Raw genomic sequence first — 15,748 nt, 5'->3', positions numbered from 1 at the left:
GATACGGACAGACTTGAGAAGAAATCGGTTCAGGCTTGGTGCAACCTTTGTACTATCTTCCTGCGCGCTCTCTCGAGTCGATCAGCCGTCCAGCTCTTCCACTCTCCGGTAATGACCTCGGGATGCGAGAGAGGATAATATCGTGAAGTGAAAGAGAGACTGAACAACTCTGCTAAAATATATTGGCTAGTTTTGTCTTCGACTTCATTGAATTGTTGGCCAGATGTCCGAGCGGTTAAGGAGATAGACTCGAATCAATTCGCCATCTATTAGGCTTTGCCTGCGCAGGTTCAAATCCTGCTCTGGTCGGATTAACCTTTTGCCTCCGTGCACTTGGGGCTCGAGCAACCGTTTTTTGCAGTGCCTCAAAGGGTAAAAGGGGAGCAACCTGGACTCCCGTGGTTCGAGTTGTCTGTTTCGCTCTTACGATGCACTGCGGTCACTCGCTCGACCAATTTCAGGGAGAACGAGCTGAAGGAAGGAGGAGCACATTCTAGTATCTCCGTTGCGAGAGCTACCTAGCTGTCGGTCTGTGAGCCATCTACGCTGATCATGTGGATATGGACGAAGGGGGAGGTTGGAGCGTGGCTGGACATGACTTGCAACCCGTCGAAATCCGGCAAGAAGGGTGAGTCATCTGAGAGTGACGTTCCTCCTTTTCCGCGCCTTCCCAGGGCTTACAGGGTGGGCCACTGCATGTGCTGTACTGCTCAGTCGGCTGCTTGAGAGGAGAGACGGTCCAGGAGGGCAGGAGCCAATCCGATTGTGCTGTGACTACAGTATATAAATTGCAATTGACAATTTTAGACATCAAAGCGAGTTCTTGGTAGTATAGTGGCTAGTATACACGCCTGTCACGCGTGGGACCCGGGTTCAATTCCCGGCCAGGAAGATCTTCTTTTTCTCTTTTTCGCCTTTTTTTTTCCCTTCATGCCTGAATCTTCTTTGGTTGCGTGCGTGGAGATCGCCCCATTATGGTACCGCACTGTACTACATCGGACGCGGACGATCGGTGCCGGAAAGGGAGCAACTAAACTTCGGGTGTCGTTCTCGCGCTCGACGGAAAGTTTTGCTTCGTGTTTGTCATCCCGATCCATCCGCGTCTGGACCTCGTAGCTTGTCTAACAAGCCTTGTCAGCTGCACCGCTGGCTTCTACTCCGCTCCCTGCACTCATATCCAGCAGAAACTGGTCCAAAGATGGAGCTTGGATCGGTTCTCTCGCTTGTCTCTCTTGTTTCGCGTCCGCAAAACAGCCGTGAAGCCCTCAAGCCGATCGATCTCTGAAGGTCGCTCTGACCGTCATCCATCCATCCGCTATTTTTCAGCGGACAAGAAGCTGAGGTGTTTGATCTGCGTTTCGTCGAATCTTCTCCCCTTCCTTCCCCTCCATCTCGACATGGCATCAGCACTTGCGTGACGGGTCCTCGTTACCACAAGCACACGCTTCAACGGACCGGACACGCCTGTAGCAAAAATAGACTACGAAGGCAACGAACGACAAAAAGAAAGGTCTGACGGGGGATCGAACCCCGATTACAAGGATTGTCGTCTCTTTAGAGAGCAGATCAGAACCTTGTGTACTAACCATTATACGATCGGACCAAATTGTTTATCGCGCACGTGTCAAATTCGGAGAACTGTCCTCTATTCTCCTTTCTCAGCTCGACCGCTCCATTCAAAGTCTCTTCTGCCTCTATCTGTATTCCCTGCGCTAGAACCCACAGCGTGGGAAGACGCAACAGACTTCCAGACGCGCCCTGGTGCGCACGGTCCTCGGCAGCGATCTTTGCGTCTCGAGGCGGGTCCTCTTCTTCCTTTTGTCCTCCTCCCGACATCCGCAACGGCGCATCGTCTAGCACAGTCAGCATGACTCCCGAGCCACCACGAGTCGATGAGCATGCCGTCACACCCGAGCCTCCCAAGGAACCTTCACCTCGTGATCCAGAGGGAGACGCCGAGGACGACTCTTCCTTGACCTCCCTCAGCGATTTGGACGCCGGAGGTGAAGACGAGGAGCAAGGGGATGCAGAAAGAGAGGGTGACGAGCGGGAAACACCGCAGCCGCTTAGGGCGGAAGCTGGAAAGCGAGCAGAAATCGAAGATGGTTCAAATAGGGCGCAGGACAAGGGAGGAGTCGAGGCACGACGGGACGTCCGAGATGGCAACCCCGGGGAGAGTCCATCGATATATTGTCAAGCGAGACATCCGCTCGGAAAACCAAGTAAGTCATCTCGTTACAACCCGAGACTCGGATGTAGACTGACCTGGAGAGAGCTGTACAGTCTTGACACCGATTCTAGATGGTCTGCTCTCACAACGATATCAGCACCTCGAGCATACTGTCAGAGAAGCGACGAACAGTGAGCTTTTCTATACCTCTGTTTCGCAGAACGGGTGCCGATACAGACTATTGTTTCCAGTCTACGCACTTCAGGAGAGCTCGTATACGGTCGTTCAAGCAGCGATAGAGGGTCTTCCTTCGGGGGAACAACAAACAATGATCAGTTTGATGCTCAAGTGAGTTTGCGAAAATCCTCGCTCTTTAGCCAATGTTCTCCACTGACACCTTTTCCCGCTTCTTACTAGTCGATATGCATGCTTCTGTACCTCTGTCGATATCCCTCTCTTCCCGCTTTCGCCCATCAAAGTCTCTTTCTTCCTCTCGCAAGCCCTCGGAGTTGATTACCGCGACGTCTCGCATCGATCCAACAAGCTCCCTCTTCCAACCATCGATCCTAGCAGTGTAACCCTCTCACGTGACGAAGGAACCAGGCTCACGCAAGAACTCGCAGAATCGTGGGTTCAATCTCTCAACTTCGCACAATTGTCAGCGGTCAATATTTGGCAAAAGGTTATACCTTCATCTCCCTCTCTCGAACCGCTCGGCAGTGACCCGATCGTACGCGAGATCGTCTCTGCGATGCCAACCATTCTCGATTGGCAAGAATGGGAGAACCGGCCGGAGAATTCGACGGTGCCAGTATCGACGGACGTAAGACCGCAGCCCGTGACAACTACGACGAACTCGACTCGGTGGACGAAGCAAGGTCGACCCGTCGCTGGACCTTCACGAGCGTAAGTCGAGCATTTTCGCCTCTCTTCAAACGATTCGAAGGTCCTGCAGACGCTGATTTTGTTCTGTATCCCACACGATCAGGCCCGCTTCATCCTCTTCGGCCCCATCCTCTTCGATCCGAAACGGCGCGTATGCTTTCGAAATGCCTCTGCCGTAGATGTGCTGGAATGGAAAGTACGAGAGATTGTTCTGAGCGTCGTCGAAGAAATGGAAACAAGAAGTTCAATGACAGCAATAGAGAGGGAAAGTCTGACTGACAAGTACAAACAACAGATACGATAATCACTTCTGCGACGAATGAACCGTTTGTCTCCTAGAAGTCGTCGTCCGAACCCCAGTCAATGTCTCCAAGACTTTCGATTTCCTTTCTCGCCAACTCTTCGGTCGACCGCTGTTTCTCCGAAGCAGTCTCTACCTTCGCCTCCTCAGTCTCAGGTTCTACGCGTCGACCCATAGGTTTCGTTTCCGTCTCATCCTTGTCGCTTCGCTGACTTGCACTGACCTTTTTCGACGCCGCTGCTAGTTTCGATGCTTCTCGATTCTCGATTTGGGAGAGGGCGAGTTCGAACGATTCGTCCGCGAAATCGTCAAAGTAGGAATCGAAATCTTCTTCCTCCACCTCGGCCTTCGGTTCGTTCGCGGCTAGAATGGTTGTTGTTTCGGGACTGCGAGATGTAGTCGGAGAAGGAACGACAGGGCAAGGTCGTGCAGGGGATGAAGGTCGCTGAGGTGTTTTGTTAGATAGGTTGAGAGTGTGAGAGACTGAGGATTTCGAAGAAGAGAATCCGAGTTTCCCGGATGGTCGACAGACGCGGGGAGGAGTCGCTTGCGATTGGTTCGGCTTCGGTAGTAGCGGTATTCCTGCGCCAAGTTCATGTCAGTATCGACGGGATCTTTGAAAGAGAGAAGCGTAGAAACACACCTTGACCTTGTCTTGTCAGTGTTTCTGGGCCAGTCTCTCTCGTCTCCCCCTTCCCTGCCGAGGTTCTCTTCCCATTAGTCACCGTTGTAGAGCTTCGTGTCGGCTGACTCCTCGCCTGCACCTTCATCGCCAACTGACTAACTAACCGCAACGTCGTTTGATCCATCGGTTCCTCGTGTCTCTGCGGCATCGAGCTCGTCACCCGCTTCTTCCTCCTCCCTTTCGTCTTCTTCGCATCTCGTTGCGCCGGCTCTCCCGATGATGAAGGAGCCGAGGGACTTGCGAGACCGGCAGATTTCGTCGTCCGTTTCGATTTCGGAGTCGCGTCGGAATGAACCCGGTATGGCGAATTCGTGGATGCTTGGACTGGAGGTGGTCGAGGGATCACTTTCTGTGTCGGTCCTGTTCTCCATACGACCCTGGCTTGCTGAACCTCCTCGTCCGAGTAATCCGAGTCCGATAAACTCATTTTCTGCTGATCGCGTCGGAATTTGATTAGCCTGCACCTTTGACGGAACAGAGAGCTCGTTTCGAAAGACTTACTATGTGAACCTTCAGAGTGCTGCGTGCCGAAAGCGAGGTGGAGAGAGTTGTTTACGGGAATTGTAGGAGAAGGTGGAGGGTCGTGGCGAGAACGTAATGCCGAAGTTCGCGAAACTTGAGTATACTATGTGAGTGCTGCTACGATCGGGGAGATCGGGAGTCGAGTAGAGGGGAGGGCAGAGAACGAGTTGAATGATGCGCTGAATCGTATTCTGGGAGCTGAAAGGCGAATTTGATCGTTGGACAGGGTGCAGGGGTATGCTAGGCGATCTGTCGTACGTAGTATATAATCAACAAAGTGTTTAGCTTGCTGGCGAAGTGAAGAGATCAAAGTCAAGATTCGAAAATCGAACTCGAAGTCTTCTTCCATACATACACCTCGGTCCTCGAATCCTTTGACGATGCCACCTCGCCGTAAACCGATCAAGACCGCAGCGAAGCCGACTGCGACGGCTACCGAAGTCCCTCCCGTCTCTGCCGATCTTCCCGCAAATCGTGCCCTGGCCCCGACTCAGGCCCAACTATTCCGAGACGTGTTGGGTCATTACGAAGGGAAGGAGTACACAGAAGGTCTCGCAAAGACGGAACAGATCCTCGCCGTGAAAGCGGATCATGGAGGTAAGTAGGAATCTCTTTGACCTCTCTCGCTCAGTCCTCGAGCTTACCTATCATGCTACTCTAGAATCACTCTGCATGAAGGGTCTGTTCCTATGTTGCCTCGACAAGAAGCCAGAAGGTTACAAGTTGATCGAGGAAGGGACAGAGAAGGATTCGGGTTCTCATATCGTCTGGCACGTCTACGCAATCGCTTTACGGGCAGACAAGCGATGGGAGGAAACCTTGGAGTGTTACAGGAAAGCATGTGCGATCGAAAAGGTGCGTCTCAACCCTAAACTCGTCGAAAAGACGAAGAAAGCTGACCTCGATTCGAATAGGACTCTCTCAACCTCTTGACCGATCTTTCGACCTTGACGGTTCACCTACGTCGCTACGAAGAGTTCGTCGAAGTCCGTCGCTCGATCCTCCGTACTCAACCTCGATTCCGTCGCAACTGGCTCGCCCTCGCCGTCGCTCAATACCTAGCTCGACAATTCTCCGACGCAACCGTCACGTTGACTTACTACGAAAACATGCTTCGAGAAGTCCCTTCGGGCGACGTCGAACATGGAGAAGTCTTGTTGTTCCACGCTCAAGTTCTCGAAGATGCCGGTCAACTCGAACAGTGTCTCGAGTTCCTCAGCGCTAAATCCGGAGAAATCGTCGACCGCGCGATGTACTCGGTTCAACGGGCTCGACTCCTCCTCAAACTGGGCAGATCGGAACCTGCTGTGTGGGCATGGGAACTTTTGCTCGAAGAAAACCCTGAATCGAGGGAATACATCAAGTCGACTGTTCTCGCAAAGGGTGCCGACTGTGGTAAGCACCAATTGCGATAAGTGTCTCTGAGCTACCGGGAGAGCTGATGCGAGCCTCGAACGAACAGATTCAACTACAAATGAAGGTCGCTTGAAAGCGGTTCAAGTTCTCGATGAGCTGGCGGAGAAGTACCCTCAATCTCTCGCCGTCCGTCGTCTTACCCTTGACCTAGCGTCTGGTACGTTGATCGAATGCTGTCTTCCTTCTGCTCTCACTTATCTCCTGCTTCCCTAGGTGAACAATTCCGCAAGAAGGCTTCGAATTACCTCCTCTCTGCCCTCTCAAAGGGTGTTCCCTCACTGTTTGCCGATATCAAAGCACTCTACACCGATGTAGAGAAGCAAAAGGTGATCGGAGAGATTGTTGAATCGTTCCGAGCGAGCTTGGAGGAGAAGGGTGCGATCGTCACGGATCAAGTTTCTGAAGGTACGCTTAACTGCCCCTCTACGACTTACGTACGGGCATGACTGACTCTCTGCTCGACGGCTCGACAGATGACTCGATCGAATCCCCCTCGACTTACCTCTGGACTCTTTACTTCCTTTCCTCCCACTACTCCTCAATCTCGAACCACTCGCTCGCCCTCGAGACTCTCGCAAAAGCCGAAGCACACACTCCCTCTCTACCCGAACTACCAATGCTCCGAGCTCGAATCCTCAAGCGTGCTGGAGACCTCGAAGCGGCGGCGAATGCGATGGAAGAAGCACGAGCGTTGGACGGACAGGATCGAGGGTTGAATTGCAAGAGTGTCAAGTACTTGATCAGGGCCGGAAGAGTCGAAGAGGCTGAGAAGATTGCTGGATTGTTCACAAAGGTGAGTCTTCTCCGCCTTGCGATGACAACGAGCATATCTGACGAGTTCTCGATCTGAGTGAACAGAAGGACGCCCCTTCACCACTCGAAGACTTGGTCGAGATGCAATGTCTCTGGATCTTGATCGAAGAGGGAAACCTCTACCTAAAACAAGGAAATCACGGCAAAGCTCTGCGAAGATTCCACCAAATCCTCGACGTGAGTCCTCCTCTCTCGTCTCATATCTGCACGCTCTAGCTGAGCTCTGGTTTCTCGATAGACCTTCCAAGATATCGAGGAGGATCAATACGATTTCCATGCCTACTGCATTCGAAAATCGACTCTTCTCGCCTACATTCAACTACTCCGGTTCGAGGATCGAGTGCGCGACCACGAAGATTTCTACAGAGCCGCTCAAGGAGCTATTGAGGTGAGCTTAGATCGCAAAGCACTTGAAGATCTCGTCTCACCTTTCGTATTCCTTCCAGATCTACCTGGCGATGCATGACGAACCGTCCAAGTTCAAACCGCAAGAGAACGGCGTTGCTAATGGAAAGTCTGACGCTGAAAAGGAAGACGATTCTGGTAAGGGCTTTCCCCCCTTCCTCAACACCACGACGACGCTGACCGATTTCAATCGTCTGCAGAGAACCTCAACGTCTATGTCGACAAGGATCCTTTGGGTCTCGAATTGCTCAACACGGAAGAGCCTCTCGTACAAGCACTGCGATTCGTGAAGCCTCTGCAACGTTGTCGACCGAAACGATTGGATGTTTGGATCATGAGTTCGGAGATTTATCTTCGTCAAGGTGAGCCTCTCGCTTTTCACCCAGCGAAATCACTGCTGACTGCGAGAGGCGCTGTTGCTCCCTGTAGGTAAACATCTCGATGCAGTGCGAGCGCTCCGAACAGCAGCACAGCTATCCTCGAACGCCCCCAAAACTTCTTCCGACAAACTCTCGTCTCTCGTATCACGCCTCTCGGAGGCCGTCATAGAGCTTCCCGAATCTCCCCTACGATCTGCTGCGCAGGCTGAACTAGCGACAATCGAAGAGCAGAGGGTTGGAGGTAAACTAGAAAGTCTCTCGATTCAATAGATTCCGTCATACAATCAGTTGCAACCCCATTGAATTGGTCAAGAGAGAAAAGCGAGAGAGAGACACATCCGACAGAGGAGAATTGCGAAAGAACGAAGAGTACATCGACAATGGACAAACCGTACAGCAAGTTGCAAACTGGGAAAAAGGAAGAGGTAGAACTTAGAGGAGCCTCAATCGAGGAAGAAGTGGTCTGAAGTAAGGAATCCATGCAGTTGTTTCCCTGGCTCGTTCCCGATGAGTTGCTGCAACTCATTGAGCTCCAACCTCGTCAATTCCTCCATGTTTTCGACTTTCCCACTCAAATGACGATAGTTCGAACTCGTCACTCCCGGTAAGCTACGGAGCATCTCCTGAGGAGCAATGTTGAATCCGAGTTCTCCTGCGACTCCCGCGGCGGTACCTTCTGCTGCGACTCCTCCACTGTCTTCTTCGAGTCCGACCAAAACTGCCTTCTTCTGATCAGGTTCTTCGCGAGACTCTTTCAGTTCTCGGAAGATTTCGACGGTCTGATATGGCGAGGAAGACCAGATGATGCGAAGTTTCGGGAAAGTGATCGTGAGCAGGACGAGTTTTGCTCGAAGATCGACATCTGCGGCGTTGGCGGAGTCAGTCTTTGGGCGCGAAGCTTCGTAGGTCTGTATAGACACAGAGGTTATGGTTAGTTTCAGAGCTGAAAGGTCCTGTCAAGCGAGAAGCACAACTTGCATCGAGGTTGAAAGACTTTTTCTCGTCAAACTCAATTAAGAGAATCGGTTGCTTGTAGTGAGCCGTCATTAGTTCGCATTGTTGATACCTATAGAAAGAATCGTACCGTCAGCACCAATCGTTGCACTTGATGAGTAGAGCGAACTCACAAGCGACCTGAATTGAAACTCGAGATCAAATCTGGAATACTCTTCCTCTCGACCGACATGTCCGGCGTGATGATATAATCACCAATGTTGAGCGTGACAGGGATAACTTCGAATTGACCGGCGTGCAGTAGACCAGGAAGGGAAGAGCGAAATTCACGAATATCGACGACGACCTGTTTCGACGGGGGAAAGGGATAAGCTACTCGGTCAATGCGAGCAAGGAGAATTGCCTCACCTTCATCGGTTCAGTACGAGCGTTCTTTCCTCCTCCTCCGATACGGCTACTCGTGAAGGTACGAAGAACTTCGGGATCTTCGTCTCCAGGTCGGTATTCAGCTTCGTGAGGAATTGCCATCGACTGAGGAGGTGAAGCAGAGTTAGCTCGGGTACACGTAGACCTACCCTATTGCAGACTCACCCCTTTCTCCTGAATCAACCTGACAAAGGCGTCTTTCTCCTTTCGAATACTGCTCAGGTATTTCTGTTCTTCGACCGAGTCTTTGTAGACGAGGAAGTAGACTCGGACTGCGAGGCCTTGATGAGCCGCTCGATACGCCTGTAATGAATCGCCACAGCGTGAGCGAGATCGTGAAGTAAACGTGAAGAAGGATTAACGAACCTCGATTCTTCGAACGAAAGCTGGATTCGGATCAAACATGACAACGTATTTTGGTCTCACTTCCTCCAGAATACGATCGTCTTCATCCTCGAGGTAAGGGCGAATGACGACCAAGTCTTCTTGAGCGATCAAACCAAAGTATTCTTCGAACGCGTGCGGGTTGAACGCTTCTTCTTCGAGTTTCGGAGTTTCCAGACTAGCGGCTGAGGGTCCTCCTTCCTCAATCCTGAACGATACAACGAATGGATGAGCCCAGAACAGAGTCTCGCGAGGAGACAGAAGCTCTTACACTTGAGCTAGCTTTTCCGCGTCTTGTTCGAAAGCTTCAGGATTCGCTCCCGATGCCGCTTCAAACAGAGTCGCTTGACCGGTCGTAGACTTGACGGCGGCACCCCCACTGCTCCCAACTGCTCCTCCGCCTCTCACTCGTCGTCTCTTCGTCGGTGGTCCTCCTCGTCCTCCGCCTCGTTGAGCGTCTTTCCTCTTGAGTGCCGCACTCAGTTCCGGAGGACCTCGTTGTCCAGATTTGTCATTCGTACCGAAGTTCGAACTTCCCGAAACCGAAGCGGAACCTTGTTGCCCAGAAGTCGAGCTCGAAGATTTATTTTCACCTTTCGAATAGCCGGCCGATTTCTTGAGCGATCGAGAGAGTTTCGAAACTTGAGCTTTCCACCAGAAATAACTCTTCAGGTTTCGTTCGAGCATGTTTTGACCGCTGCTCGAGAGATCCGATTGAGAGAGGTAGTTTCCTAGGTTGTAGCAGTCGGCGGAAGAGTTGCACATGATGAGGACCGTATCGTTCGAGTAGCCATCTGAGCACGAGTATTGATCATCAAGCAATAGACTCAAGCAAGAGCTAGTAAAGTCAGAACTTACAAGGATCAACGTCAGCCCAATGCATCTGAGTTTCAATCTCCTCGAGCACTTCCGACAACAGTAACCACTTTGGTTGTTCTTCCAAAACGAGCTCAACTCCCGGAGGTAACCACCGTTTCGGTTTCGGTTCACTCGCTCTTCGATTCGGAGGTCTCGATCCATCTTCCGTTTCTCCTCTCCTCCTCCTCTCTTCCTCTTCCTCCGACTCTTGAATCAATCTCAACATTTCTTCCTCCTCTTCCGCTTCGGCTCTCGCAGCTGCATTCGACCAGTCCCCTTGATCGAGATCATCTGGAATCTCTTCCCCGTCGACACTGACCTCTCGCATTCGAGGATCGGGACCGGCGACGCGTTTCTGTCGATAGACTCGGTCGCGAGCAGTCTTGAAGATCGTGTCGGCGGCAGGGGTACCGAGCCAGGCGGGCCGTTCTTTTCGATCGAGAGCACCGAGAGTCGGAGTGTAGGAGGAGAGGAGGGTTTCGAGGTACTGGAGGTAACGCACGGAGTCCATCGAGAGGAGGAAGCTAGCTCGACGTATCCAACAGAGATAGTCAGTTGCGTAGAGATAAGTCTGGTTGTATCGCTTGAGCTCACGTTTGCAGTTTCCGTAGAGTAGTGAGATCGGAAACCAAACCTTTCGTTTTCGCTCCGACCTTGTGCCACACTTGATCGAGTTGAGCTCGAACAAGGGAATCGAAAGATCGGAAGAGAGCGTTCTCGACTGTCAACTCTTCGACATCGAGCTGTGGAAGAGGGAATGTTGAGCTCGATTCGTCTGTGCGGTCGAGGGGAACAAATAACGCACGTAGTGATTGCTTCGCTTGATCTCCGACAGCGTAGCTTCCATACAGTCGATTATTGCGTTCTGTATCTCCATCATAGCGGGAGTCAGAGGTTGATAGAACTCGATCACGTCGGCTTTTCGTTTCTTGAGATCGTTGTCGACCGCTTCGTGGAAACTGATAGAACACTCAGAGTCAGCGAGGCAGTGCTTAAATGATGAAGATAGTCCATACCGAGGGTAGATTGTCACTTCGCGGATCTTGAGCTGCATCAGAGTCGTTTGAAGAGGAGAGAGTCCGAATGTGAATGCTTCGGGTTGATCAGAAAACGCTTTGAGGAAACCAGTCTGCGCAGAATATGGAGTCAGCACTCGTGAGCCTTGAGACGATGAGTTAGCTCACCTTGTTTGATTTGCGGTAGATACGAATGACGAAAGCTTCTTGCGAAGTCGGAGTCACGCTGCGAAACGATCGAGCAAAGTAAGTGGGCAGCTCGTGACTTTAAGCGAGGAGGACATTGACTTACGCTTCAGCATGCATGACGACGAGTCCAGTGATGAGATCGACTGGAACGCTGCCTTTGAGCATATCGGTGATCAAAATCGTCGACGAAACGGAAAAGAGTCCTCCATCTTTGTACATTCTCTGCCTGGAGAGCGCTCACTTGATCATTAGTTGTCGTTACGTGAATCGAATGAAGCTGAAGCGAGGCAAAGAGAGGGTTAACGGACCTGGTTGCTTCTGGTAGATCGTAACCAACGATTTTCATTCTCATTCCTACTTCTTCTGAAAGTCCTCTCTCCTCGTCTGGAGTAGCATTCAAGAGGAATACGAGCTTCTCTGGCATGTCATACACTTTGAGCTGGAGCGAGAAAGGGAGAGTGGTATTCCGGTCAGTTATGAGACTCCCGAGCTAATTCACGGAGGGAGTCGCGGGGAGGGGCGGCAGAGAGTGAGCTCACGAATGTAGTTACGACGCTTCTGAGCCCTAAACCTCTCGCCATGATAACCATTTGATCGGGTCCGGTAGTCAACTCTGACAGAATCTCCCTCTGGTAGGCGAGCATCGCGGCGAATTGACCTCTCGTCTGGTGGCGAGCTTCCTTGGAAGTATGCTGGGGTCAGATCCGAGCAGATAGAGGGTCGAGGAGGTGGTAAGAGGAACAAGTTCATTGATGATGATGAAGCTTTCTCTCTCCTCTTCTACCATCTCGACCTGTTCCAAAGTACGCCCAGTCAGATCGGGATGTCTTACACTACAGCCCGACCTATACTCGAGCATCCTTCGCTGTCGCCCGACTATTCAATCGGAAGTTCCAACTCTTGCGCGACTTCACTCTCTCCCGACTCAATAGGACCGAATCCGCTCGACCCTTCACGAGGAAGATACTTCTTGGATAGCTATGGGAGGCGGGTACTCCTGCACGGAGCGAACGTATCGGGATTGAACAAGCTTCCGTCTCAACCTAACGGAGAAACTCATCTGGAGTTGGGCGAGAAGTTCTTCGATGGAGAGGGCATCTCGTTTGTCGGGAGACCGTGGCCAATCGATGAGTCGTAAGCATGATTCTCTCTTCTGTCGCCTTCGACGAACGGGAAAAGTTTCGGGTTCTTTCGCGAATTTCTTTCGTCTCGCCGTTTCAGCGCTGACTCTCCTCCGGCGTCCGTTCTCCGCTTAGGCCGAAGCACCTTGCTCGACTCCGGAACTGGGGCTTCACTTTCCTCCGCCTCGTCGTCCCCTGGGAAGCTCTCGAGCATCAAGGTCCAGGCGAATACGACTCAGAATACTTTTCCTACCTCCACGAACTCATCTCCGTCTACCTCCCTCGCTACGGAATGAAATGTTACATCGACGCTCATCAGGACGTCTGGTCTCGACACACGGGAGGATCAGGAGCTCCTACGTGGACAATGCAACTCGTCGGACTCGATATCAGATCGTTCAAGGCGACGGGTGCTGCACAAGCTCAGAACTTACATCTGGATCCGGAGAAGGATCCGCCGGCAAAGAATTGGCCGTCGGGAATGGTGAAGCTCGCTGCAGCGGTTCGTCCTCTCCTCTTCTCTCTATCGCTGAAGCAGACCCGTTGCTGACCTCTCTCGTCGTTCGTACGAATAGACGATGGCTACGGTTTTCTGGGGAGGTGACATCTTTGCGTGGAAGCGAAAAGTGAGAAGAAGGCTTCACAAAGGAGAATGGGGACAAAGCGGATCAATCGAAGAACTCGTCACCTTGCAAGCTTTCTTACAAGCGAGTATGATTGAAGCTTTCGGACGACTAGCAGACAGACTCAGGGATTGTGACGCCGTGGTGGGGTTCGAAGTCAGTCATAGGCCTGTCTCTCTTCCGGTTGTTAACCGAGCTGACAATCTGATTCTCTCTCGCAGGCCATCAACGAACCTCATCGCGGCTACATCTCGCTCCACTCTCCTCACGCGTGGGACCTCACCGCCGACCTCGCGATCGGTCACTTTCCCTCAGCTCTTCAAAGTTGGGCCCTCGGTTCCGGTCATTCCGTCGAGATCCCTCACTACAGCCCTTCTTTCCCCGTCACCGCGATCACACACAACGTCCGTCTCACACCTCCCGACAATCGATCAGCTTGGCTTCCGCTCCCTTCGACTCCTGACTACTCGCCGCCTTCTCCGACAGAATCGATTCGAAGCCTGAGGAGTGAAACAGCGGGTTGTATCTGGGAAGAGCACGGCGTTTGGAAGTTCGATGAGAGTAAAGGAGAGTTTGGAGAACCTGTTGCGCTCAAGATGGAGTATTTCAGGAGGTATCCGAGGGATCTCGGTGAGAAACGACAGGGGGACTTGGTCGATTGGGAACGGTACGTCTCTTCACTGCTTCTGACACCAATGGCAATTGACTGAAGTTTGGACGATTCCGTACAGCGATTGTTATTTCCCCTTCGTGAAACAGTTCAGTGAGCGGCTATCTCGAGGCGAGAATCCGGCGCATTGGTGTACCTTCGTCGAGCCTATACCGAATGAGGTGCGTTTCTTCACTCCAGTCGTCCTGTCCGAACCAGGCGGAAGCGCTCACTCTTTCCCATCGAAACTTGCTCCTCTCTAGCTTGCACCAACATATCCGGACGAAGTGAGACCGACCAACCTAGTCTTCGCACCTCATTGGTACGATCTCAAAGCCTTGTTCGAGAAGAGGTTAACCTGGATGTCGGCGAACGTTCAAGGTCTAGCGAAAGTGAGTGCGAGTTCTCGTGAGGCCTCTTGTTCTCGTCATCTTCGTACTCACCAGTCATAATTATAGGGCATGTTCTTACTGAAAGCGTTGGTGAGTCTCTCCTTCATGATCTTCCCAAGGTGTCTCACTCATTTTCGAACGAACACAGTATTTCGGTCGATCCGGATTACGGAAAAACTACTCCGTTCAAATCGGCAACATTCTCTCAGCTTCCTATCGACAGATCGGCGAGGTACCTGTCGTCCTGGGCGAGACGGGTTGTCCGTTCGATCTCAATGGCGGGCCGAAGGCGGTCGAAGAACGGCGGAAAGGGGAATGGAGAGGGAGTGATCAGGAAAGGATGGTCGATGCGATCCTGGGAGCGATTGGAGAAGCAAGTTTATCGAACTACAAGTGAGTTCGGTAACTTCCCCTGCTCTCGAGGAGACGAGCTCTAACTTTTTGCTCTTTTCTCGCACAGTTTCTGGAATTACAATCCCCTCAACACGGACCAATGGGGTGATTCATGGAACAATGAGAACTTTTCATGGTTCTCGACATCGGCAGTATCGGAAGAGCGACTCGAAGAGGCGAAGAAACTCGCTGGGGAACAAGGGGAAGACGCGGAGATGGCAGTGCTCAACGTTGGAGCTCGCATTCTCGACGCTATCGAGGTGAGCCTTTCTCCTCCGTCATGGCAAAGACCTGCCTGACATGCTTCGGCGCACGTCGACAGAGGCCGTATGGAGTGAAAACGGCTGGAATCCCTCTTCGTGCGAAATACGATTTCCACACTCTTTCGTTCTCGTTCGCCTACATCAACCCGATACCCTCCTCGTCTCCGATCGCCGACGCAGTACCTCCGACAGATTCTTCGCCAAGTAACCCTCCGATCGTAGGCGAAATCTGTTCAGCAAGAGAAACTGAAATCTATCTTCCGAAACGGCGGTACGGGAAGCTCTTCCGAGCTGGGAGGGTCCAAATCACGATGAGGCAAGGTGATGGAGAATGGAAATGGAATGAAGAGGTTCGTTGGCCGTTTTCTTAGTCTGGCTAACCGAAAGTGGTGCTCGAACTAACGTTTTTCAACTTCAGCTACAAACTCTCTACGTCCTCCACAAAGTCCAAACGCCCGGATACGTTCACACCCTCGACATCTCGATCTCAGGTCTCGACTCTACCGAATCGCCAGATCGACCTCCTCTTTTCAAGTGGTATGAACCGAGAATGCCTCGAATCCTTGCTTCGCTCAACATCAACGCTGGAGACTGGGTCTGGCTGTACGCACTCGTTGTTGTCGTCGTGGGAGTACGAATGGGATATTGGCTCGTCGCGGGAGGGACGGACGAGAGTAGCAAGATTGGCGAAACTTTATAGACGAAATAGAGGCCGACTTGCTTTTCCTCATCCAGTTCGAGTCCGCTTATTCTGATCGAGAAGCCGCAGTGCTTCAACTTGCTGTTCAGGATGGGGAGAAGTCAAAGCGAACAAAGCTCGGGTTTGATCTCTCACGATTTGGTGCTTTCAAGGCAGAGAGTAGTCATCCGTTCACATGACAAAGTGATCTCACTACGCAACGA

At 51.9% G+C, this 15,748-nt stretch overlaps 5 protein-coding genes across 5 annotated transcripts; 3 read left to right on the top strand and 2 right to left on the bottom strand.

Annotated features, from left to right (window-relative positions):
• Positions 1–1,867: 1,867 nt before the first annotated feature.
• Positions 1,868–3,234, top strand: JCM6883_005965 (uncharacterized protein; the record flags this gene model as incomplete). Its single annotated transcript, XM_076630420.1, has 5 exons — positions 1,868–2,222; positions 2,284–2,361; positions 2,422–2,518; positions 2,588–3,076; positions 3,159–3,234. The coding sequence occupies 5 exons, from the start codon at positions 1,868–1,870 to the stop codon at positions 3,232–3,234; spliced, it is 1,095 nt and encodes a 364-aa protein (XP_076489479.1).
• A 156-nt stretch (positions 3,235–3,390) lies between these two features.
• Positions 3,391–4,468, bottom strand: JCM6883_005964 (uncharacterized protein; the record flags this gene model as incomplete). The annotated part of the gene is made up of 2 exons (XM_076630419.1): positions 3,391–3,938; positions 4,138–4,468. The coding sequence occupies 2 exons, from the start codon at positions 4,466–4,468 to the stop codon at positions 3,391–3,393; spliced, it is 879 nt and encodes a 292-aa protein (XP_076489478.1).
• Positions 4,469–4,943: 475 nt separating this feature from the next.
• On the top strand, positions 4,944–7,847 carry NAT1 (peptide alpha-N-acetyltransferase complex A subunit NAT1; the record flags this gene model as incomplete). Its single annotated transcript, XM_076630418.1, has 11 exons — positions 4,944–5,160; positions 5,225–5,418; positions 5,478–5,958; positions 6,026–6,136; positions 6,193–6,384; positions 6,453–6,772; positions 6,838–6,969; positions 7,031–7,180; positions 7,239–7,335; positions 7,398–7,559; positions 7,627–7,847. 11 exons carry the CDS (start codon positions 4,944–4,946, stop codon positions 7,845–7,847), a joined length of 2,277 nt encoding a protein of 758 aa, XP_076489477.1.
• Positions 7,848–8,020: 173 nt separating this feature from the next.
• On the bottom strand, positions 8,021–12,048 carry RAD1 (ssDNA endodeoxyribonuclease RAD1; the record flags this gene model as incomplete). The annotated part of the gene is made up of 15 exons (XM_076630417.1): positions 8,021–8,485; positions 8,556–8,643; positions 8,705–8,877; positions 8,940–9,062; positions 9,123–9,260; positions 9,324–9,549; positions 9,613–10,135; positions 10,200–10,723; positions 10,794–10,942; positions 11,005–11,158; positions 11,216–11,328; positions 11,384–11,441; positions 11,508–11,630; positions 11,713–11,843; positions 11,944–12,048. The coding sequence occupies 15 exons, from the start codon at positions 12,046–12,048 to the stop codon at positions 8,021–8,023; spliced, it is 3,093 nt and encodes a 1,030-aa protein (XP_076489476.1).
• A 179-nt stretch (positions 12,049–12,227) lies between these two features.
• Positions 12,228–15,545, top strand: JCM6883_005961 (uncharacterized protein; the record flags this gene model as incomplete). Its single annotated transcript, XM_076630416.1, has 11 exons — positions 12,228–12,538; positions 12,661–13,027; positions 13,101–13,304; positions 13,370–13,815; positions 13,880–13,979; positions 14,061–14,189; positions 14,256–14,279; positions 14,338–14,582; positions 14,650–14,842; positions 14,905–15,195; positions 15,264–15,545. The coding sequence occupies 11 exons, from the start codon at positions 12,228–12,230 to the stop codon at positions 15,543–15,545; spliced, it is 2,592 nt and encodes an 863-aa protein (XP_076489475.1).
• Between the last annotated feature and the right edge of the window lie 203 nt (positions 15,546–15,748).

This window comes from Sporobolomyces salmoneus (assembly GCF_050403485.1).
Source record: "Sporobolomyces salmoneus JCM6883 DNA, S_salmoneus_JCM6883_v1_ctg10, whole genome shotgun sequence".
Taxonomy (NCBI): domain Eukaryota; kingdom Fungi; phylum Basidiomycota; class Microbotryomycetes; order Sporidiobolales; family Sporidiobolaceae; genus Sporobolomyces; species Sporobolomyces salmoneus.
This window is presented reverse-complemented; position numbering and strand designations above follow the sequence as displayed.